At 34.1% G+C, this 24,696-nt stretch overlaps 1 protein-coding gene and 1 long non-coding RNA gene across 6 annotated transcripts in view; one reads left to right on the top strand and one right to left on the bottom strand.

Annotated features, from left to right (window-relative positions):
• Window positions 1–24,696, bottom strand: part of LOC150100067 (uncharacterized) — a 268,090-nt gene that overhangs the window by 12,791 nt on the left and 230,603 nt on the right. The gene's annotated exons all lie outside the window — the stretch shown is intronic.
• The window catches only part of f (espin protein forked), a 192,310-nt gene continuing 170,480 nt past the window's right edge, over window positions 2,867–24,696 (top strand). Inside the window, exon 1 of one of the 5 annotated variants that reach the window (XM_090403062.1) lies at window positions 2,867–3,021. Coding sequence is in view for 2 of the 5 variants with exons in the window: in XM_090403058.1 (XP_090259184.1) it covers window positions 18,287–18,317 (31 nt within the window). In the remaining 3 variants the exon portion in view is untranslated. Of the gene's footprint in view, window positions 3,022–17,237; window positions 17,371–18,165; window positions 18,318–24,696 lie in introns of those variants that run through there. The other 4 variants (XM_090403063.1, XM_090403058.1, XM_090403067.1 and 1 more) reach the window with 4 other exon arrangements.

Here is a 24,696-nt window from a genome sequence, read left to right as displayed (position 1 = left end):
TGAAACTTGGAATGTTTCTGCAATGACTGCAAGGATATCAAACGAAGAAGAACATGGTATTGTACTTCGTTACCAAAACCATTTGAAGCCAGTGAGAGAAAGTGATTTATGTATAGGAGTAAGAGGAACAAAATAGTCCTGAGACAGTACTGCATGGGTAGGAAAATCTAAAAGAAGTCATCCATTAAGAAGTGAAGCGAATGCCCTGCAAGGAAAACTGGTTACCTGTTTGCAAAGGGAGAGAATAAGATGGTACTTTGCTGGGTTGGCCTCCAAGTTAGACTTGATAAAATGGCCTACAAATGTTAAGAGCAACTACAAGAGCCACCTGAACCTATTCATGGATTGTGTCTAAAGGTGGATAATGTTGGCTAGGAGATCTGCTATGGATCGAAAATGGGTGAATCCATATTGTGGTCACGAATTATTTGGTGGACCTTTGGGTGGTGAAGAGCTCCACTTAATGTTGACTTTTTTCATTATGATGAATAAAGTAAAAAAATAATAATTCATTTGATGGCTGCAGGATTTTATATTTCTGTTCCGAAACAGCATATGTCCAAACTGTGGGAGAGATGCCAGATGAGTATATGAAAGATTGGAGAGACAATATAGGGCATGTGTTAGGGAGTGCAATGTTTGAGCACAATTGGGAGAGACGAGGTAAACCCGAGGCTTTCTAGTGTCTAAAGTAGCCAAAATTCTTCTGATGCTTCGCTAGCGAAGCAGAACTACAGTGCCCAATTCTTGGTTGATATAGTGGAAGATGATTTTCCTGGGTTAGCAGTTGAATGAGAATAATGCCAAAGGGGTAAGTTCTTTATCCTAGGAGGGAATTGTAATAGTACAATAATGATGTCAGAGGAAGGTACATGTTACGCCCAGCTGCCTTAACGGGAGATGCGAAACATCACATGAAGCAAAAATTCTGCATTTTGGTTTATTCGAATCCAGGATTTTTTTTTTTTTTTTTCAGTGTGGAAGATGCCAGAGAAATATTCATAACATGAATACATAGCACAACACTGAAGATTTTCGACAATGTGACCATCGAATCCTCTCCAAATTTTGAAAAACCTCCCTGTTTACCACGAGTCCCTTCTTTCCGATCTCTGAGTTTTATTATAATAGGCGTCTAACTTTTGAACTAATTCTTTAACTGACTGTTAACTATTCCAAACCATATTTAGCATTCATTAATATTATACGAAGAATGAGATACAACTCTATCCTAAACCAAGGCAATGCAGCCAACTCCCAACAGACATCAAACAAAAACCTAAACATTCTTGGCGACATCTGGAGGATCTGTAAGGAAATTTCAGTGGAGATAGGGAAGATTCAAACAGTTTGCTGTAGCATACAATTACAAATTACTGCAATCCATACCTGCTTCCATTTATAGCTTCGATATGCTCTGGACACATTACTGCGTATGTCTTCACGTATCGTTCTGAAATAACTAAGAAAAGTCCTGAATACTGATCTGCTTTCCCGTCCCAGGTTGTGAGAAAGAATAAATAATTAGGAATGTCGTATATAATCAGGGTTGGTTGTTTTTGATTAGTGCCGAACTAAGGCCACGGGGCGTCTGTTATACGTATGTCAAAACAATGACGGTTTGTCTGTTTATAAGAGGAATAGGGGAGTTCCCCAACCCCCCCAAAGGGGAAACCCCGCTACGTTCATTTGAAACCGGATAAACTTAACATCGACGGACAAAGATCTATAGAAGTTCCTTGTATCCTTTTTAGTATCTTCAGTTTAAAAAAAATAAATAAACAATCATTTTTTTCTGAATAGAGCAGAATGCAGTGGGAGCGGTACTTCGAGGAAAAAAGAAAAAGAAATTCTTATCCAGTGAATTTTTATAATATCGTATGCCCTCTTTCCGAAGTTTAAGGTTTCCTAAGTGACAAACTAGATCATCCCCCCCCCCCTCATCCCTCAATTAATTACTACAACAGACGCTAGGAGGCGCTGTTAATTAACCCTGTCCCGAAAATAACATGCATATTATTGTATCTAATTAGCCTACTTTTTTTTTAATAATCCATATTACTAGAATTCTATTCCCTTATTTGAAATTTAAAAAGCAAATTGTTTAACGCCTTTTTATTTATCCACAAACAGAGTAAACAGGGTTCTTTTAGTCGAGTTTCACCCTCATCCATTATCAATAGTTGCGCTTATGACTATTCGATCATTTTTAAGGCATGGAGTGTGAGCAAACAAATACCGTCATCTCATGATCCTAAACCCTAACACTTGTATGTCTGAAACAATGTGAATTCTACGACCAATATTTTTCATTGGAAATATTGTTAAAAACCAATATTTCCAATGAAAAAAAAAAATATTATCAACCGATAAAAAAGTTGATATTAAATTTTAAAAAAAATTCTCTAACGAAAATAAATTATAATTTTTTATTTTATTTTATTATTATTTTTTTTTTGCGATCAAAGGAAATACATTTTTGAACAGGAATTATTAAATTAAAAATTGTATGTAAAAAATATCCTTTAATATATGAATAATATTGATATGTTACTGTTTTATCGAAGAAAAATGTTATAATTACAAGAAGAATACTGGCAAAAGCGACCTCTGGTGATGTAATAAGTTAGTACTACTTGGCGTCTGACACACTTCTGTCACACAAACTGTGAAAACCTGCCTGCATGACTACCGCACGTGAATTTTAAATTTCCGGTGAAACAATGATACCGGACAGTGGCGCCACCTATACAGATTTAATAAGTAGGCCAAATGCTTCATGTATTCCGAAAGATAAAAGTCAATTATTAATTTTTCCCCTGTTGTTTTTTCTTGTTCATTTTCGACTCGCTACTTACGGCCCTAAAGTGGAGTTAAGTCACACTTCTACCGTAGTCGCGTATGTAAATCTGTGTTAACTGTCCAATTCTGGGAGTGCTTCCAATCGTCAATGAAGCGTTGAGGTGACGGACTTCACGCGCGATCGAGAAAATGTGTGGAGCAAGAGACCGGTTTATCCAAGTAAGTAGTTTGAAACCATGTGTTTCAGGTGAAGGAAGGCAGATTTTTGAATTCTGTTATCTTATTTTTCACCTTAGAATAACCTTGTAGGAATAATCACATGGTGCCATCATGGCGACAACATCGACCCAATCCCTTAAAATATTCTTAACCTTAGATTCTTAATCGGAATATTCTTTCCTAATTTAGTATGAAAAACATGTAGAATTTAAAAATAAAAACATCAAAAATCATAAAATATAATAATAATAATAATAATAATAATGCTTAGAGGTTTCAATGAAAATATATTAAAATAAATATGATTTTAAAAATTTCTTTAAAATAATCATTTAAAAAATATTTAAATTTGATTTTATTGTATTTTTTATTGCTTATTATGCGCATGCGTTACAGGTTTGTTTACAAGCGCATATGTGTAGATGAATTCTTGCTCTATTATAATTATTATTCATACGGAACTATATGCGCACTATCACAACATGCAGTTTCGATGACATTTTGTCCTTTTTAAAACTCAAGTATGTAACTTGAGAACGAAATACAAATTCGACGATTGCATTACAATAGGCAAGCATGTAATTTTATACTTTATTCATGTTTAACCAACATTTTTGACGAACAGTTTACTTTGGTTTTATTACATTCGATGAAAGTTTTCTAACTAAGAAAGATTTATAACTATATCGTTTGTGAATTTTGTAAAAAAAAAAATATATATATAAATAAATACAATAATAATAAATAAATAATGAATCAATCAATAATTTTTAATATTTTGATAAAAATTAAAATCTATTTCCTTACTTGAATTTATAAATTCGATATGTCCTGATATGATCTATCACTTAACATAAACTGAATGCGTTATAAAATGCCATATAAAGCATTCTTTTATTGGACGAATATTTTTTTGTTTTAGGTAGTAAGCAGGAAAATATAGATGGCAGCAAGCGTCATGCATTATCGTCTGCTTCTCTCTCTCATTAGATACAATAAATTATGCGCTTTTAACTGCATTACGTAGAAATTAGATGAATAGTTGGCTTGGAAAGTTTACAAAAATTTGTCAAATCATAATTATTGTTTCAATCGGTTTATTTGTAGGAAGTTTTGCAATTATTATATACAAAAGCAGCTCTGTTCTAACTGGACATAACTTAATTGCACTATTTAGCCTCGCTGTATAGAATATGTATTAGATTATGTCCAAGTGGTTTAGTTTTTGTTTAATTCGGATCATATTATGTAGATTAATAGTAAAACTCGAGTTGAAGTTTTAAAATGTTGGTTACGAGATTTTAACAAGCATAACGTCGGTTTCGAGGCTATATTTATCTAGACTCAGACAGGAGATTTAATAAAATTTTATGTTAGTTTGGGGAACTTATATATATAATACAGCAGGAATTTGTTGCACTCGGGTGAATCAGGATTACTAGAGGGCATAATAAAAAGACGGCCAAGAAAAAGAGATTTGGAACAAATATACAAAGTTTATTTTTTAATGTTAGCGTTTATAATATGCGGGCATAGCCTTAAAGAAACAAAATTTAGGTGGCTTCAACAAACATTGTTAGGGATGGAGGGTAGATGAATTAAAATTAACTAAATGTATACGTAATTTATTATTCTGAATACGTTCGGTTATTGTTGTTGAGTGTGTGAATGTAATTTGGGGGTTTTTTATATCCAAAAAATCTGTTTATCAGAATTCAGAAATACTTTAGCACGGATGGACAAACAAATCTAATATATTCTTACACTTTTGTAAAGATGGTTTCACTTGGAAACCATGCTTTTATAGTAGGTAATAAAGAGCTTCCCGTGTAGGACCTTTGGAAATAACGTTTACATCCATAGCTCTAGACTGCCTGAAGAAAGACCGTTCTAAGTTCAATTCTAGTTTCCAGAGAAACTAGAACTTTTCCTAAGCCTTTCTTGGACAGTTTTCTAACACGGACAAGTAAAGTATTTCTTTCGAAAACTCAAGAAAATCGACACTATTTCAAGACAATAATAATACTGTATATAGTGTTAGGAATCCTAAGATGGCGGAAGTTGCCTGCGGTACTCTCTTCCCCGGATGCCAATTAAAATCACCGAATGATCGGCTAAGGGTGGAGATGGTGTTCCTCCCAGTTTCCAAACGTTAGAGCTAAAAGGCCTCGCCTACTTCCTTTGTGGGAATAAAAAGCGTTAGCCGATTTATTTATTTATTGCGTTTTTTGTATTCATTTGGAAATGTAGGAGTGATTTTTTCCAATGTAATATTACAAATGCTGCTGCAGAACAATATAACTGAAGTGAATGAAGCCTTAATGGACATAAAGTTCTCCAATTGAGAACAACTTTTATCAAAGTAAATATTAAAAGAATATATAACTTTCCAATGAACAACTGTCTGCATTAAATTCAAATTGCTGACGAGTTCAGATCGATGTTTGTATATTTATAAAATCAACAATTGTTTAAAGTGCGTTTTTATTGTAATGCATTTCCAATAGGAAGTAACTTTAAATGAAATGTCTACTTGGTACACATTTTAATGCACGATTTATCTAGGTAAAAGTAATCTAATTTCTTTTGATGTTAATTAGCAGAAAACATTTTACTAACAAAAAACTAACTTACTGTCCTTAATTAGAACACGGAAGAATATTTGTCAAATCATGTTACTGTTCTTTAATTTTTTGACGTCAAAATTTGTATCACGGCGCCAATGACGTCATCATGAACACAGCAGCAGAAAAAACGGTGGCTTTAATGTTAGTCTTGTGCTGAGTATTGTAAATACTACAGAGTTGTAAAAATGCTACAGATGTCGAACGGGAATTTTATTTGGGGTTCTTCGATACGCAGGGCACATTCAAATTGCACATGGTCTCGCAAACCCCTCAACAAAAGCATTACATTGACGTAGTTCTGTTATAACCTTTGGGGGTTAAAAAATATTCAAAGCCTATTTTTTTATTATTATCGCAATAATATTGTTACTGTATACTCATAAATAATAATAAATGCATTATGTTCATGTATATCCTAGTCATGCCTGGAACATAACTGTTAATCTCGTTAAAAAACGCAAGGCCATAGTTGAATTGTGTATCTTGAAAAGCAGAGCAAACATAACCAGTTGTCTCGTGCTATAACGCAGTTAATGAAATATCCACGCTGTTCTCGAGCAGACGATTTCCTTGTGAATAGCAGACGATTAATTTTTTTTTTTTTATACTGAAAAACATGAATTTTTTAAAAATAAGAATAAACATAAACATCAATTACGTGATCTGAACTCTTTGTTGAACATTTTCTGCAAGTTATCATTAGGGGAAAACAAGGATGAATATAAAGAAAGGTTTCTTCACCTTTTTCTTAACACCTGCAGTCCCAAATAGCAGAGAAATAATCCATTAACATCATTCTCGCCTCATTCCTTTCTCGTGTTAAATTGATATAATTTCAGTGTTTCCCAAAAACTGGGGGGGGGGGGGAAGATTTCTCAACCCATTGCCGCTGTTATTAAGGGAAGTAATGAAAACAAAGGGATGAATTTAATTATAAACACCGTTATGTGACACGGTTTTTCATTAGGGGAACATTCACACTTGGAACACGTTTCATTTTACCCCCCCCCCATGTTTTTGATGGTATAAAAGAAAGTATTTTGGCGAACTTCTAACTGCCCTAATAAGATTTCACTGCTGACCTAGTCGCTGATGACACATGCATTTTAATTATAGTTTTTTAATTAAAAATATTGAGGACAAATTCCAATAGTTTAGTGAGAAAATTATTACCTATGCCTAATTATAAAATAATTCAAGAAACCGTTAAATATTTTTAAATAATTAGCTTCCGTGATTCATTAGGTAGCGGAGATGTCCTTCGCTTGGAAAAATTGGAGTTCGAATACTGTTTGTGAGCACAAGGAATCATTATGAGGGGCTTGAACTGAAGTCTAGTTAGCCTTAGAAAAAGCAGTTTCTTCTGGCAGAATCTAGGGGTTTAATCCAATAAACCAGCCGTAGGACACACATATACGCAAATGACAATTAACAGACTATGTAGGTTGGATTAAGTGGTAAATTATGTGGCCATGAGAGGCCACTGAGCCTAAAACCTTATGAGTAAGATGGAGATAATAATAATTAAATTATTAATTAAAAAATCTTAGATCCATTTAGTCACCAAATATGTTATACTTATAAGTGAATAGCCTAAAAAGTGTAGGTATGGAAGACGATCAGGACCGTCGCCAGATTAGATCGCGCCCTGAGGCAAAAATTAAATATCGCCCCTGATGGATTATAAGACAAAAAATAGAGGAAAATCTCCAATTACTATTTTGTTTTTATTATTTCTAAAGCTCTTCTAAATTATAAACTATGTACGTCTCTATCGATATAGTTGCTAGACCAACCAATCTTTCTTGGGTCATTCTAAAAAAAAAATCAGCTAACGCCTTTTTATTCCCGTATATGGGGAGTAGGCGAGGCCATTTAGCCCTATCTAACTTTTGGAGACTGAGTGGGCAGTTCAATCTCCACTGGTACCAATCAGAGATAGATGGCCCAAGGCTATCACTAATTAAGCGGTACTCAGTGAAGAGAGACTGCTCAAATGTGCCGCCATCTCGTGGTCCCTAACCCTAACACAATATATTTAATGTCTGAAATAATGTGGGTTCTACGGTCGATTTTCTTGAGTTTACAGGACGAAAAAACCGAGTTTCCGGGAGGAAAAACCTGCTTGCCCGTGCCAGAGATCGACTAACTCGGGAACCGGTCGAAAAAAGGCTTAGAAAAATTTCCTCTAGTCGCCGACTAGACTCGAAACCAAGTCTTCCTTCGTGCGGCCAAGCGCCGTGGTTGGCAAACGCCACATCCACTGAGCTACACTTTTCTCTTGTATTAATTTTGAGAGAATTTTTAATTCTTCATATAAATCTATTGCATCTACATCGGATGTAAAATATCTTGTTGCCCTAATACGGCACCTACCCGCAAAATGGCTGAACGAGCGCCCTTAATTAAGCGGCGCCGTGAGGCAGGTTGCCTCTATGCTACACCCTGTTGACGGGTACTGAAGATGATAATAGGACATGACGATACTTATGTCCCCAAGTCTATCCACAGATACTACTATTGATAGCATTCCTAAAAGTGACGCTCCTTTCCACGATCAGTGAGGTCTCCCAATCTCTCCTTCTGTATGTCCTAATTTGGATGGCTTCAAACCTCTGATAGCATCTGATCCTTTTTATTCTTCATATCAATAAGAATTATCAGTTATATCATTGGTAGGAGTATTTTAAAGCATTACTGGCTATAGACTGTCATTATTATTATTAGACACCTTTTTGGAAACTCAGTCATAATAGCTGGCCCCTACCAATGATTTAAATTGGCATCCAGAGAAAACAGTACAGCAAACAACAGCCGCCATCTTGTGGCTCTAAATCTTAACATTCTTATTAATGCACGTAATAGTGTGAGTTCAACGGTGACTTTTTTGAGATGCAGAGTTAAAATCCAAGTTTTCAGGAGAAAAATCCTACTTGTCTGTGTCAGAGATCGGCTAACTCGGGAATCGGTCGAAGAAAGATTTAGAATAAGTTCCTCTAGTCGGTAATTAGAATTCGAAATGTTCTTCTCCGGACGTCCTAGTGCTATGGATGGACATAATGATTTTTATTGCAAATGAAAATTGCTAAAAAAAATAAAGGTTTATTTCATTACTTTGAAAAACTCTCTAGCGCTTATAATGTTATGATAACAATGCATCTCTCTCTCTCTCTCTCTCTCTCTCTCTCTCTCTCTCTCTCTCTCTCTCTCTCTCTCTTTTAATCAGGGGTTAGTTGCATGTTTTCTGAGTTGCATGTTTTTCTATCCCGATCAAGAAAAACTAAACATTATTAAATCAGTGAATGACTATTTTACAGACATGTGTGATTAATTACATTAACCTGGACGAATTTTTATCTGTTGATTACAAGACAAAAATGTAGGTCAAGACACGTCAGTCCTTACGACAGGCTATTTTGTCGAGGATAAAACGGTCTTCTCAGTAAACTTTGACAAGTGACCTTCCCAATCGTCCTTGGTACAGGGCAGTGACGAAGCTCGGTCGGATACCTTTGGAAGAATGGCGTCCAGAAGCATCATTGGGGTTGGCATTGCATCATGGAAACACGTGGAAGTGTGTGGGACGTGCACGAATTATTAAATAAGGGATGTAGGAAGACGCTGATAGTTTTATTTTTACTTTAAAAAAAAACTGGAAAAAACAGATAGGGGAATCCAGTGAAGAAACCAACAGGTGTATATGTGCTTTGCTCTCGAAACTCCCTGCTCTAGATGTCACCACACTTCAAAAAGAAGGATGTGACCAAGTTTTAGATGACTTACAAGCTTTCTTTTAGTCCTAGTGGCCGTGTTAAACACACACATCACAACCCACGGAGTAATAGCAACTCGATGAAGCAACTGTTGTTAACTGGATATTACTGAGTGAACTTATTTTAAGAGAATTCGATTAGTTTTTCTTTTTATTATTAAGATCAACATATTCAAACAATTTTATAACCGCTTTTTGAAAAGTAATTAAAAAAAAAATTATTTTCTAACTTTTTTTTTTATTCCCAAACTAAAATGCAGCCAGACGCTAGGATTAACATATCTATTATAGGGTTTTAATATATTATATATTAAAGGATTAATATATAACACACACACACGTGTGTGTGTGTGTAAAAAAAGAATTTCAATGACTCTATACCGAGAAGGAAAAGTTTAATGTTAAGATACGACTAGTTTCGTTGAAAATTCAACTTCTTCAGGTATCACAGGCAAAGAATTAAATAAAAAATAACAGAGACATGATAAAATACATTAACAGATCTAGTATAAAACACACAAGTACGTTATTTTTTATTTAATTCTTTGCCTGTGATACCTGAAGAAGTTGAATTTTCAACGAAACTAGTCGTATCTTAACATTAAACTTTTCTTTCTCGGTATAGAGTCACTCAGTAAAATTATGAACAATAATATATATATATATATATATATAATATTATATATATAATATATATATATATATATATATATATATATATATAAATATATTATATATATATATATATATATATATATATATATATATATACATTTATGTAAGAAGCATGGGTTGAGAATGAAAAAGCTAAAATACTCTGGGATTTCAAAATCCAGACTGACAAAAGCTTGGAATGTAATACACCCGATATAACAGTGATTGAAAAAAAAGTGAAAACAAGGGTGTTACGTTTATCGAAATATCAGTACCAGAAGATAGTCGGATTGACGAAAAAGAAAATGAAAAAATTACAAAGTATCGCGATTTGCAAATCGAAGTTGAACAAATCTGGCAAAAGAAAACGAAAGTTGTTCCCATAATAATAGGTGCTTTAGGCGCCATCCCTAAAACATTGAAAAAACATCTAGAAGCACTCGAGTTAGATGGATTAAAAATTGGGCAGCTGCAAAAGGCCGCTTTGTTCGGCACAGCTTTCATTTTCAGAAAGTATTTCCACAACTCATAGGCCCTTGGATAGGGCTCGAATTGGTGGAATATAACCAGCCTTTTCTTAAGACTGAGGAAGCAAATCAAGCTTTGATGAATATTATATATATAATTACAACATCTAATTTATCAATAGAATAAGTATCTCACATGAAATACAAATACGTATTATAAATACTATTTACTCAAAACATTACAGGGATTAAGAGAACTGCCTTAACTAAATGACATAATAAGCTTAGAAGTATCCTTTTATATCATCTTGCGAATAGTTCGCTTTTATAAACATCCATACTTTGCAGGTGATTCGAACCCACAGTCTTTGTGTCAATTTTCCACCTATCAAATTTTTATTTTAAAAAAAAAAAAAAACTTTGAAAAACAGGTTCCATGCACCATGAAGGAAAAGGTAATTGATAATCAATTGGCTTAACGGTAGTATTAATACACGTTAGTGGGGGGGGGGGGGGAAGGTTCAAATCCATTTTAGAATCGAGAAACTTTTATAACGACTTTTCAACTGAAGGTGAATCAGATACGATCTCATATGGTAGTGGTAAAGATTTTCCTCCTGAAAACACCGATTCTTCGCCTCTCAAAACAGTCAAACCTGCCGGAGAACACACTCAGTTAACATCTGTAATAATAAGCACTAATCAACCAAACCTGCTGCAATTTAGATCCAAAAAGTCCTATGGCGTGATTCAATCTTTATTCAATAGCAATGATAAATGTCAAAATATCACCAGAAGTACATAACTGAATCAATAAAACTCTCTCTCCAGCTATTTCGTTACTGGAGAGAAAGGTTATTTACAATAACCTGTAATCTATCGAACTCATGAAAAGGTGCTTGTTTTCAGTTTTGTTTTCAGAACACGAATGCAGGACATTTCACGTTGCTTCAATAATCAGACGTGAAGTGACTCTTAACTAGAAAAATGACAAGTCGTTTACAAGATTTGTCATTTTCTTGTCGTACTCCATCCATTAGAAAGTTTAAGTTCCCGTGACTGAGAAAATCCCAAAGGACATCCTGCTTAACAATATTTTATCTTATTTGGAGGGCATTTGCGGTATTTTGATTTAAATAAATCTTTAAATGGAGACACCAGACAGCAGTTTTGCCTTTATAATAATAATAATAATAATAATACAGTCTAAAAGGAGGTCAGTTCTAATACTATTCAGAAAACTGTTCCAAAATACAGTTAGGTTGACACAACAATGGTATATAGTCCGATTTAAAAGTAACAATGTATACCAAATCAAATGAAAGTAAGATATGTCGTTTGGTACAGTTATTGTTTGTACTCATACAAAAATCAGGTGATTTACGTGTCTGTGATATCATCATATCACAGCGTCTACAAGTAGATTATATACACTGCTTGGAAAGAAGTCAACGGACACCCGCCCCATGGGCAAAGTGCATCGTGCCATGTAACGAGTAACGTGTTTGTAGCCGGTATAAATTGGCGGATAGGATGCTCCCAAGCCAGCGCAACTGTGTCCAGGTGAAATGGTTGCGAAAAGAGAACTGACGGAGATTGAAAGAAGCGTTGTGATAGGATGTGAGTAGTATGATAGGCGCTTTGAACAAGATCAGGATAAGGAATCGTGATGTGATTGGTTGTTGAGATGATAACGTCATTGTGTGTGTGACGTCATGTGTTTGGAATTTCCCTGGGGGGGCATATGCGTCAATGGCTTCAGTTCTTGTGTTTTGTTCGCGTATGGAATTATGGGTGATAGTAGAGATAAGGATTGGTGTCGTGATGGTGGGGTAGTTTGAACAAGATCAAGATAAGATAAGGAATCGTGTCGTGAATGTTTGTCATTTGTTAGTTGTAAATAAGTGACATTATTGTTTTGAATGGAAAAGGGAGATATATTAGTGGATAAGCATTCGTGTCGTGATTGGTGGGATACTATGAACAAAATAGGGGTAGGGTGAATGGGGTGAAGCAACGTCAGTGTCTTGGATGTGTATTGTTATGAGTTGTAGATAAGTAAATGGTTTGCGTATGGCATTATGGGTGATGGATAGTGATAAGATAAATTTTGGAATGTTTGGAATTTCGCTGCCCCCCCCCGTCTGGCAGGGACATCACGTGGTGTGTTGGGTTCGCATATGGATTGTGGGTGTATTTAGAGATAAGAATCGTGACGTTATGTGTTTGGAAATTTCTGGGTAATAAATGTCTCTCTCTGTGATATCACATGATGTTTTGGTTTGCCTATGGAATTGTGGGTGATGTTTTTGAGATAAGATATCTTGGAATTTTTCCAGGTTGACACACATCCATCTTTGTCGTCAAGTTTTGTCTTTGGATGTCTATAGATGGCAGTACTAAATTTCCAATACAGTTTGGGGTATTTCTTTCCTGTTAAAGGTGTGGAATTCTTAGAGTAGAGTCGTGATGGCGGCAGTGATTAGGGTTTTCTGAATAATTTAATTATATGCTGGTGTCCCTCAAACACACACTTTTTTTTTCCCCATAGCTCATACATATTTTATTCTATATTCATATTCTAAAGACTATGGGAATTCTTTCTAGAAATTCTAATGGTAATTTAAATTACTTACAGTCTTTCCTGAATGGCTCTTCAAAATGCGAATATTCCAACACTTTTTTTTTCTGATAACTTTGGAGGAAAAAAAAAACGCGTTTTTTTTTTTTTTTTTTTTTTTTTCTCCGATCAATTTCGGAGTTACTTCATCTGTAGCACGAGCAATAAGGTTTCTCGCTCTGGGAAGAAGTTCGAATCCTAAATCCTTCAATTCAGCAAAACCGACCATAAAACACATAAAAACGAAGACACAAATGAATATTAATTAGCGTTAGGAACATTGCCTCTTATCTAGCACGCCGTGAGAGTACACTCAACATCAGCAATGGTGAAAAGTAACCAAAGCCTTAAAGGATTTATTTTTATTTACACGTTTATTGATTTTTTAAAACTGACATTTCGAATAATGATCAAACATTCCAGTATTAGCATTTAAGAAGCGAACTGATGCATAAAGATTCAAGGGAAGAGCCTCCCCCCCCCTTCCTTGGCTAGTGATGCATTTGTTCTTGACTGAGATAAATATAATTAGTCAATTGCGATTGAGTTCCGTTACTCTTTTATTACGTTGCTGCTAGCACAGGGTTTTGCTAAAGGTAATTTCAAAGAACATATCATTAACGTTTGTCCCTTGGCCTAAATCCTAGCTGGGAGGCACATATTCTAGTCCTTCTGGCCCAAAAGAATAATGCAAGTTCGCCCTCTTTGTCAGGGTTATATTTTAATACCGAAATCCCAAGAAGGTCTCTCTTACGTTTAACATAACCACCAGAAACTGTTAATAACACTTTATGAACGGTGCCATTGTTTGGAATACATAAATAATTATCATTATTTAACCTATCGCAACAATGGATAACTGGACAATCCAGTTTTGACTTTGCAACATTTGTTACACAAGGAAGATTAGCTCGAAAAATGTTCTATAGCATATTTCGTTTTTATTACGAATATAAACCTAATGATGTAGTAAGACAAATTTACCTAATACAATTTTTTGGTTTTCTTTTCCCCCCCACCCTAATATTTAACTACACTAGAATAGTATACAGATATTAAATGGGACTATAATAAGCAATAGAAATAATGAACTATCATCACGATTGTTTTTCTCTTTTTTTTTTAAATAAAAAAATGAAACTTATGGATTACTAGTTTTAGGCTTACGCCATTTTCTACATTGTAGGATAATAATGCAAGGATGTTGAACAGTGTTATTCAATTTTCCTTCATATCTGATTGTATTTTTTCGTGTGATTTTGGGAGTAGACAGCACCATCTCATATTCTTTAAGAATATAAACATAATTAAGTCTGAAAAATACATAACCACAGTGTGGGTTATTTGCTAAATCTTATTCGCATCAGCCGAAGAAATAGTGATTATTATTTTATCATCATCATCATCATCATTCATACATGACACCCCCACGATGTCACATGACTCAACTACGGATGATTACAAACGTCTTTTTGACAGTTGACCTGCCTGCATTCTTTCTCCGGCCGATTTGCTTGTTATGCGGGAGGAAAAACCCAAGTTTCCGGAAAAAGAAAAAAAAAAAAAAACTGCTACTTCCATAGGAGGCCGTTAATTCACAAATAGTTATTTCTTAGGTTGTTTATATCCCTGAAAATCAGTCCAAAAGGAATAAGATGAACGGGGGGATATATCTCTATAGAATGCATCACTCGACTGTTTCCACCAAATTTTCCGCTGCGAAATCAACCTAATCGGACTAAAATAAAAAAGGGTGTACTTCCTCCGTAGATGCCACTACAGGTCGCATCATCAAACTGGTTATTCTTCGTGTGTTTACCTATTTCATCTTTAGAAAAAAAGTAAGTGATAGCTAAATATTCAGCTATCGCTTATAGAAAGAACAATAAAGATTTTTTTTTTATATTTGATTCAAACGAAAAACAAGACAGATCTACTGAAGATTACGATAACCTGATGTACGTATTTTTGATAATACTTACATACCCAACGTTTTACTTTCATAGTATAACATCATGCAACGAAAAAAAATTAGAATATCTGATCTCAAACCAGCTTTTACTTCCCCATATGTTAAACATTGGAAAAATATTTTAAAAGTCATCATTTAAAATCTATTCTCGATGACCGTGTTTGGATAATAACTACCCAGGCACAGCCCCAAAGCGAATCACAATGGTTTCACTATTTAAACATTGGGAAATTAATAACAAAATAAGCCTTTGGCAATTAACAAAACGACAAAGGTCTCAGTTGTTTGTTTATGCGAGGTAAAAGAACTCCTTTATGTTTAAAACATGAATTACTAAAGCCGAACCAACAACCAATAGTCAAACGTTTTTATCTAAAATAGGTTATTTAACTATCATTTTTATTTCTGAGAAGTATCAATCTTGTGCAAACAATAACATCTCAATATATGGCAGAAATCAAAATGTAGGTCGGCTAAAACGTGGCTCGGTTAGCTGAGATACTTAAAAAAAAAAAAAAAAACGATCACGTTTGTCTCTATTAAGAAGTCATGCGTGCTATTAAGCCTTGCCTATACAGGCGCAACTTCGTATACCTTCAGTTCGTCAATTGCCTCCCACCATCGTCCATCTTCTGCTAGCGATGATTTCCTCCCCTTTTTTTGAAGCTTACAACCGGATTGAAATCTGTAACGCAATCAACACAATCTAACTAGTCATGTGCAACGTATTTCCCCTTCTCCCCCCCCCGAAAAAAGTATTTTTTTTTAAAGTCCCAACAAGTGACTGAAATTCAGCATGTGGGAGTTAGATGATCAAATTTTATAAGATGGAACAAATGTGTGTGTGGGGGGGATAGGTTTTATGTATGAAAAAACATTAATACGCATGCTCAAGATATCGTACGTCCAAAGTACTTGCAAATTAATTTAGATAAACTAATAAAATTAACTGATTTTTTATAAAATTAACGAAACAAAATGTATTTGAAAATGTGTAATTATATTTTGTATCAAACTAAAAAGGTAACAGTGAAAATAACTGAAAAACTTTTGATTCTCTTTTAAGATTTTTTGTTGATTCACTGCGCATCTCCACTGCGCAGCTGAATGTGTAATCTAGCCCATGCCTTTCAGAAGATAATTTCTTAATCTCAAAAATTCGTATTCTCTTTTCCGGTTAGTTGCACAAGTATGCTGCCCAAACCTTCGGCGAGCGTCATATGCAAGCAAAATATGGCGTTTATCTATATATATTATCTTATTTTACTGTTAATCTTCTGAAGGTATTTCAACTTATATATATATCTAATCTTGTCTTGTTTACTGCTACTTATCAAATGTTCAACAAATTCCAAAGTGATATGAATATTCATATACAAGAAGAGCTCACACATTCGCAAACAACGTATTATATCACGTGAAAACAGTTGCAGACGAAGTTGGCAGTGAGCCAATTTTTAGACTCGCTAGTAACTTTTATGTTAGTAGTTAACAGTTATAATGATAAGCTAAATGATGTAAAATAAAACGATAAAAAAAGAAAAATATAGATTCTATGGGTGTGACCGTTACACGAAGGTAACATAATTAAGTGAAATAGTGTAATATATAATACAGGATATTGGTAATCGTGATGAACATAACAAACTAGTGTGCTATACATTTTTTTCTCCCTCGCAAACAATTCTTGAGCGAAATCAGCGGCCTCTTGCGGCGATTCTGACATGTTAAACGCAAAAGAATCAAAAAAACTATTTAATTCAGTATTAGTCAATTTTGATATTTTCTGAATTAGTCTTCTTCGATTAATTAAATAAAACTTTCTTAAATATTAATATTAATACGCAGTTCATGATATTACCTTCAAGCTATATAAACACGAGATAAACGAGATAACTCCATAATAGCACTGATATGAATTTATCTCTCCGTGTTGTCATTTTTTAAATGTTTAAGTATCTGTTCTGTCAGCGGGCAAACAAATTATATCGCAAAATTTATGATATTCGGAATTGTGGTAATGCAACTTTTTATAGCACTTTAAATGACGCAGAAATTCAACGTCTCCAGGCAACATTTACTTGTTTATTATTGCATGTTCAGGCGTCCGAATAAAACTATGTCGCTTGGAAAGAAATTTCGAAATTATGCATTTTAAATAGTGTCACGTGATTGTGATATTCCGATTAGACCAAATACTATTAGGAATGTTTGTAACGGCTTTTCCTCTGACCTAGGTAAGGTTTTACCCTAAACATAAAATTCTATACAGTAGTATTCTTATGTAATATCCGATTAGTATAGCTTTTATGGAAAAATTCTATAGAATTAGAAATATAGAAGGCTTTTCTTAGAAAGTAGAACACAATAAGTACACGAATTTCCCTAAAAAGCATGGTTACTAGTGGCTCGTAGTCCTGTGATCATTGACTATATAGATCAGTATGTTACTAGTCCACAATTTACTTGATCAGATGGCAAAAGCAAAAGAAAATGGAATCCGGGAATGAATTGAATCCTTGTCCTTGCCAGGTAGATCGATACTCATTGGACTATGACGGACTGTGTCAGATTCCAATCCGAGTTTCTTCCGCTGTTGTGACTGGGACAGGATGTGACCTCGGGGAGTAAAACGATAGAGGTTTCTTTCAATCTCTTTATTTCTCCTGGCTTTCAATGTGCCCCAATTTCGTCCAACTAAGCAGGAAGAGAAATCTATTGAAACAAAAACAAAAACACTATTTCCCGTGTATACCCCCACACGTGGCCCATAATATCCTCGTTCTTTTCTAACCGATAGGATAACCGAGTACTTGCCAATACTTCCTGGGTCCACACGGAGCACAGGTAGCGCGTCTAGTAATATGGAAATAAACTCAACTGTGAGTTGATTAGACCTAATTTTAAGACCGGTATTAAGCAAAGATATTGTTAAAGAAAGATGACTTCCCATCTTTTTTCTTTCTTTCTTTTTTTTTTTTTCCTCTCTCTCTCACTTTTCTCTTAGAGTGTTTGGTTGATCTTATCCAGGAAATAATTTAGTGTCAGCAAACAGTTCAGACAAACTTCAACGTAGTTGATGGGGACTTACTCTATCCTGCAGAAGCAAATGTAATTAGTGATGATAGACGAGTTGATAAATCATCTTCGTAAATGAAGGAATCACGAACGCCATCGTGCACACGTAAGTTATTTCATCTATCATATACATTTAACTTTTTTTATGACACAGACGATTGCTTTCCAGACTGTTTTTGAACTTTGTATCTTTTCCAGGAAAATTTGCTTCCTGTTCAAACCTGCCCGTCTCTTTTTGCATGCTCTGTTAAGTTTGAACTCAACCCCCCCCTTTTTTTTCTTAAATTTCAGGCTGAATAATTTGTTCAGTTTGTATCTGTCTATTAGTAGGCCTCCAACAACCTTAATATATGTCTCAACAATGGCCACCGAGGAAATAGTCTACCTAATACTGATGCTTCATCCAGATTCTTCTTTCAACAAGAACATATGTGAGTTCACTACTGCAAAAGTGACAAACCAGCCGGAGAACACACACAGTTGATAAACATAATAAACATGGTGGTGGCTTTAGTTACCTCGGCATCATATCAAACGACCAACCAGATAGAAAAATATTGTTCAACTACACAAAACGCATACTTTTGGAGCTAAGGAATGTCCTAGTGCAAAGAGTTCTCGTTTTTTTTTTTTTTTTTTTGTTGTTGTTGTTTGTTTGTTTGTAAGAGTGTATATATATATAAATGGTAATATGAAATAATTCTACTGTATTTAGTGCTGGATTCTGGATATTTTTTTAGTTGTTTTCTTCTGGAACTTTTCTAAGACGGACTTCTACTGTTAACTACTAACTAGTAGTTAACAGTAGAAGTCCGTCTTAGACTTCCGTCGTCACTTATTAGTTTTTAACAGTAAAAAGTATAAGTTACTGTTGTTACTTTTAACTGTTAACTACAGATAGATAGTTTCCGGTATTGAGACCACACGTTTTAAGATAATTAACGAGTTGAATAAAATATAACCCTACAAGTTTCAGGGGTATTAGCAAAAGTTGTACATAAAAGATACTAGAAAGAATTAATTACACACATTCGATGTTGTCATAACTTCACAATTCATACATATAAATATAAATAAATAATACATATAAATAAATAATCAGGAAAAAAACAACAACGTTAAATTAATTCTGTACACGTGTTGCAACAATGCTAGTTACTGCTGTCACGTTCTGTATCATCGTGTATCGTATTCTAGGTCCGCGGCAGTTAGAATTTCGATCAAAGCAAACCAAATTTGGTGTAGGACGAAAGTCGTAGGGTTATATTTTAGTAAACTCATTAATTATCTTAAAACATGTAGTATATACTGGAGACTATCTACAGAACTGCAAAACCACAGAAACTTACGCATTTCATTTATGTTGTTATTGTTAACTATTAAGTTAACAGTAATAGCAACTCAAGTAAATTTTACTTTACGTCAATCTACCAATTGCAGATTTTATTTCTTTCATGTCGAGAAGTAATCACTCATCACTAATAACTATTTGACAAATGTGACATTTCAAGGTTATCGTTTTTTTTTTTTTTCTTTCAAAAATTGTCTCAATATTTCAACACGTAAGTGCATTAAGCGCAGTCGTTGCTAGTTCATTTTCATCTGAGGAGATCCAAACAAGTGGAACGAAGAACTGGGGTCATCACTTGATATCTTGTTCGCAATTGTCAAACTCTGTTATCGCCATCGTATTCTTCCGCAATCGTAGGCGATTAACCCCTGAGAGTGGTGTAAGTGGAGCAGAACCCCGAAGTCTAGTAAGGAAAAAAAAAAAAGAAAAAATGATGGGGAAAAAAGAAGATAATACGCGGGAATACCAGTGGAGTTTTTTGTTTTTTATTTTTGTTTAATTTTTTGAATTGATCTGACTTGTTTGGGGTAAATCAAGTTCAACACCAACGCCAAGTGACTGTTTGTGTATCGTTGTCAACTATTTCAAACAAAAAATATTCAAAACAACAACAAAAAAAAAAAAAAATTCATTCGGTAACCATATTTTCTTTATGACAATAGATGGATCTAAACATTTATTATCAAAATAAGTCCCTAAATATTATCATCGCCTTCGATTGTAGTAATATATCTAATTGTTATAGTAACTCATGACTTTATAGTTACTGTAACAATTAGACAATTAAAATTAACAATTAACAGATAAAGGCATTAAACAAATAAAGGTTATAAACAATTTTTTTATCAATATCTTTCCATATTACAACAATGTGCAACTAGAACCTTCAGAGAATAAAAGAATTAATATAACAATAAAATATATATTTTATTTAATTTTAATATCCATATAATATTTAAAAATGGTTCCTATGAACTACAGTGTGTTGATTTAATAACGTAACTATGCCTAACCCGAATTCTCTCCCGAAGCTAAAAATTCTTTCCAACCTAATAAACTTTAAAATATGATGTATTTAGCAGAAGGAAGAAGTTGATATAATTCCGTTCTGTTGAGTTTCTCTCTTTTAGTTTTATTTCAATGCCGATAATGAGAAGATAGAAAGAAGAGCCGACGCACTCCCTAATTATCTTTTTTTTTTTTTTTTTTTTTTTTTTTTTTGAGGAAATGGGAAAGTTTTAACTTTAACTTAATGGATCTAATAAGTTCGGTTAAGAAAGAAATTTAAAAAAATTCACTGGGATAATTTCGTTAATGCTATAAAGTACTTTGAAAGGCGTGAACTGTAACAATTGGTGTTGGATTATTCTGCGCACATACACTGCAGGAAAATTGAAGGCAATTAAATCTTCGTTTATCCTTGTGAAGCAGGTCGAAGGAACTTTGTAACACGAGGCACAACGAATTATAGCAGACATTGAAGTGCCATGGTAATCTCACCGGGCTACTCAACCAACCAGCCGTAATAATATAACATACAATGGAGGACATCAATAAAAACTCGCCACCTAGCGGAGAGAAAGAGAAGTTCGATAGTCGTACATCCTGTGAAAATTCCAGGAAACCTGATTTCATTTTTGTACTTTTTGTGAGAAACGGGAGGATAAATCGGATGAATGAACATCTCTACATACCATTAACGGTCATTCTAGCTTGTCCCGTGATGTAATGGAGTCTGCATTTTTAGAATGCATTAAAGAACTTATTTTTTATTTTTTTATTATTTTTTTTTTTTTTTTTACATTTTAAATATTTTTTAAACTCCCGGCCACTTTTCGACAGTGGCAGGAAATTTTAATTTATTTAACAAAATATGAAAATCAGTCGAGCGACACATATATAAAAACAAAATTAAATTCAATTTAAAAAACAAAAACAATTCGTTTTGCAATGTTTGTTAACAGAAACTGTCTATTCTCAGAACTCACGAAACAGACGATTTTGTTCGAGATGTAACTATGGTAATTTTGTTGCCATGGTTACATCTCGAATAAATGGTTCTAAGCGATTCACGATAGATGTAACAATATTTTCCATGGCTAGCGTTTAAATTATAAAGATGAAAAGCCGTGGTGTTTTATTGGACAGATAATAATTATTATTTTTATGTAAACTCGGTCGTAACCGACTTATGAGACTGACAGTTCTACAGATAATCAAAAACATTGAGTCGACATATGTAGAACGGTCAAGGAACTTCATGTTGGTTTTTAGTATTATATCTTTGGTCAAAATAATAAACAAAATTTCGATAATAGCATTTTTCTTTCTTTCCAGGGAAATGGGAACGAATCGTTCACATACAACTATAAACAAGAATAGGGAAAAAATGACGATTACAAATAGCACATACACTGCTCATACAAAAGTATAGGCAATGTATGTGCTATTTCTTTACGACTGCACAGTGCATAATAAACTACTAATTAGATACAGTAATTTATTTTAATTAACAAAAACACCTTCATCCCTTACTGTAAGTTCAAGTCTTCTTGCCCAAGCCCTGGTTTTTTTCAACAACTCTGCCAAGAAAGCCTTATGACACAATCATTATCCTATTGACAGTAATGACTGATGTGACATTCAGAAGTCGCTACATATTAAACAGTCTAATGTACGCACGCACACACACACACACACACACACACACACACACACACACACACACACACACACACACACACACACACACACACACACACACACACACACACACACACACACAAAAAAAAAACACTTCCCATACTATCATCAGTTCAGAGTATTGCCACTTGATATGATTGAACCCAATGCTGATATTCTTGTATCTGGAGCTTGCCATTAATTGACAGAAGTGGGACTCATCTCTTGCTATGATAGGGAAGGTCCCAATCATCGTACTACCCGATATGTTCATTTGCATGCCACTGTCGTATTGCACTGCCATTTGATCGATCGAACGATTAAAATAATCAATGGATACTGTCAGAAAGCATGATTCTGGTAACTATGCTTGCTTTATATAGTGGAATGAGCAAGGAACGCTATTTATGGTGTTAACACCAACCATAGATAAAGTACATCTATAAAAGCTGGTCATTTCAATGTATATATACATATATATGTAAAAGTGAAATACAAATCCGCTAAGCCTTTTTACTTCCCAAAGGGAAGGGGTCGAACTCTTTCAGCCCTAACTTTTGGAAATCGGTAAGCGGCCCGTTTCCAGTCTTTGTCGAGAAAATGACGATAATACAGCAAAGTTCTGCCATCTTGTGTTTCTAATCCTAAGTAGCATCATTATAAAAGTAGCGTGAGCTCTGTAATTGATTTTTGTGAATTGTAGGGTTTAAAATCCGAGTTTATTCTGAGGGAAAAGCCTACTTGTCTTGCAAAGATCAATTAATTCAGGAACCACATTAAACATGCACAGAAAAAAGCTCCTCCTGTCGATGATGGAGAGTTGAATCTATACGGCTAGTGCAACGCATCCAAGTTACCTGAAGGCTATCCAAGCACAAAATGTGCGAATTAAAAAAATATAAATCATTTCAGACAAACAATATCACTTTGGACGAAAAATATGCATTCTACTTATGAGTCAGGTGCAGAACCATCGAATATTTTCTGATCTGTAAGCGTACACACGTAGATAAATCAAGTGAAAATTTTTTTTTAAAATTCATATTACCTCCAATAACAGGAAGCTTGGCGAGGAGGAAATGAATTTCTCCTGAGATAGCTAAAGAAAAATTCTTGTTATTGCCCTGTAACAATACATTTTTGATTGTACTAAGGCATATCACTAAATATCCTCTAGTGCTCGAATATGTAATTTGCAGATTATCACGTGTGTAATCTGTGTTTGTTAATATCAAATTGATGATTGGACAACCAATTTAACAGCGTTCTAATGTCGTTGTTTTATTATTATTATTTTAACAGTACAATAATCTAGCGTAAATGATGTGGTCTGATTCTACTATCATTCCCTAAATTTGTTCATTTTCAAACTTATTTTGTTCAGGATGTCAAATGAATGTTATAGTTAATTTTTTTATATATTTTATTATGACTTTTTTTAAAAAAAATCAAGAAGTGAAATGAACTGTAAAGATTGTCCCGACGCCTTACTAAGTAGGGGTTAATTATATCAAGCGTCTAGTTTGAACCGGTTGAGTGTAATGGAAGCGTTCGTTCCGGTTTGAACTATATGAAAGGAAAAAAAAAAAACAATAGGAAGAAAAAAAGACATTTAGTAATGTGTGTAGTTTAGTATTTTACTCCTCAGTAAATCTTGTAAAAATGAAGGGGGGGGGGACTTTAATGAGTAAGACTAATAGCATGTTTATGAAACTTAAAAAAAAAAGTATTGTTTTAAGAAGTCAGTACGAAAGCTAGTACAGTATAGCAGTTTTTAAAACATTAAAATGGTATTATCATGCAATTATCATGAAAATCGGTTTATCTGATGAAAGAAATACTGAAATTTGGTTATTTTACAGACATATTTAACCAAAAAATATCCCTTAAGCCATACGAAAAAAAAAATTTTTATTATAATTAATCAACAATGGAATTTTTTATTAGTCATATACTGTTTATACTAGTATTGATAAAACCAAATAATATTGCAACTAAATGGCTATTTGCTTCTTCAGGGTGTTATCTACGAAGAGAATAAAATAAATTCTCTTTTTTTATTTACAATAATCAATGGATTATTGTACATTAATCCATAATCCATTATTGTGCATAAAATACAGTACATCGTTAGAAATACAGGGAAAAAAAAGGGTGGTGGTGGTGGCGGCGGGAGGGGGAACGAGACACGCATGCACTGCGAGAATGTGTAATCCGTTCTCTCCGAGACTTTTAGATATTTTAATTGTTGTTGGAAAGTTGAAATCACGTGCTAAGATATTAAAGAACGTCCAGACCTTGTTCAGAATCAATCCTTGGATCCTATAGCGGGAGTCCCGTGAGTTAATTACTTCAAGGGATTCTTTTACACGTTGTGAAAAGGTTTTCTTTGACATAATGCAGGATGGCTTATACAATTCTATGTTGGGATTACGGGCATATGCACTGAGAT

Source organism: Typopeltis vanoorti, chromosome 13 (assembly GCF_054136105.1).
Source record: "Typopeltis vanoorti isolate ZY-2024b chromosome 13, IOZ_Tvanoo_1.0, whole genome shotgun sequence".
Lineage (NCBI taxonomy): Eukaryota > Metazoa > Arthropoda > Arachnida > Uropygi > Thelyphonidae > Typopeltis > Typopeltis vanoorti.
The sequence above is the reverse complement of the archived record's forward strand: the minus strand, read 5'-3'. Positions and strand labels throughout refer to the sequence as shown.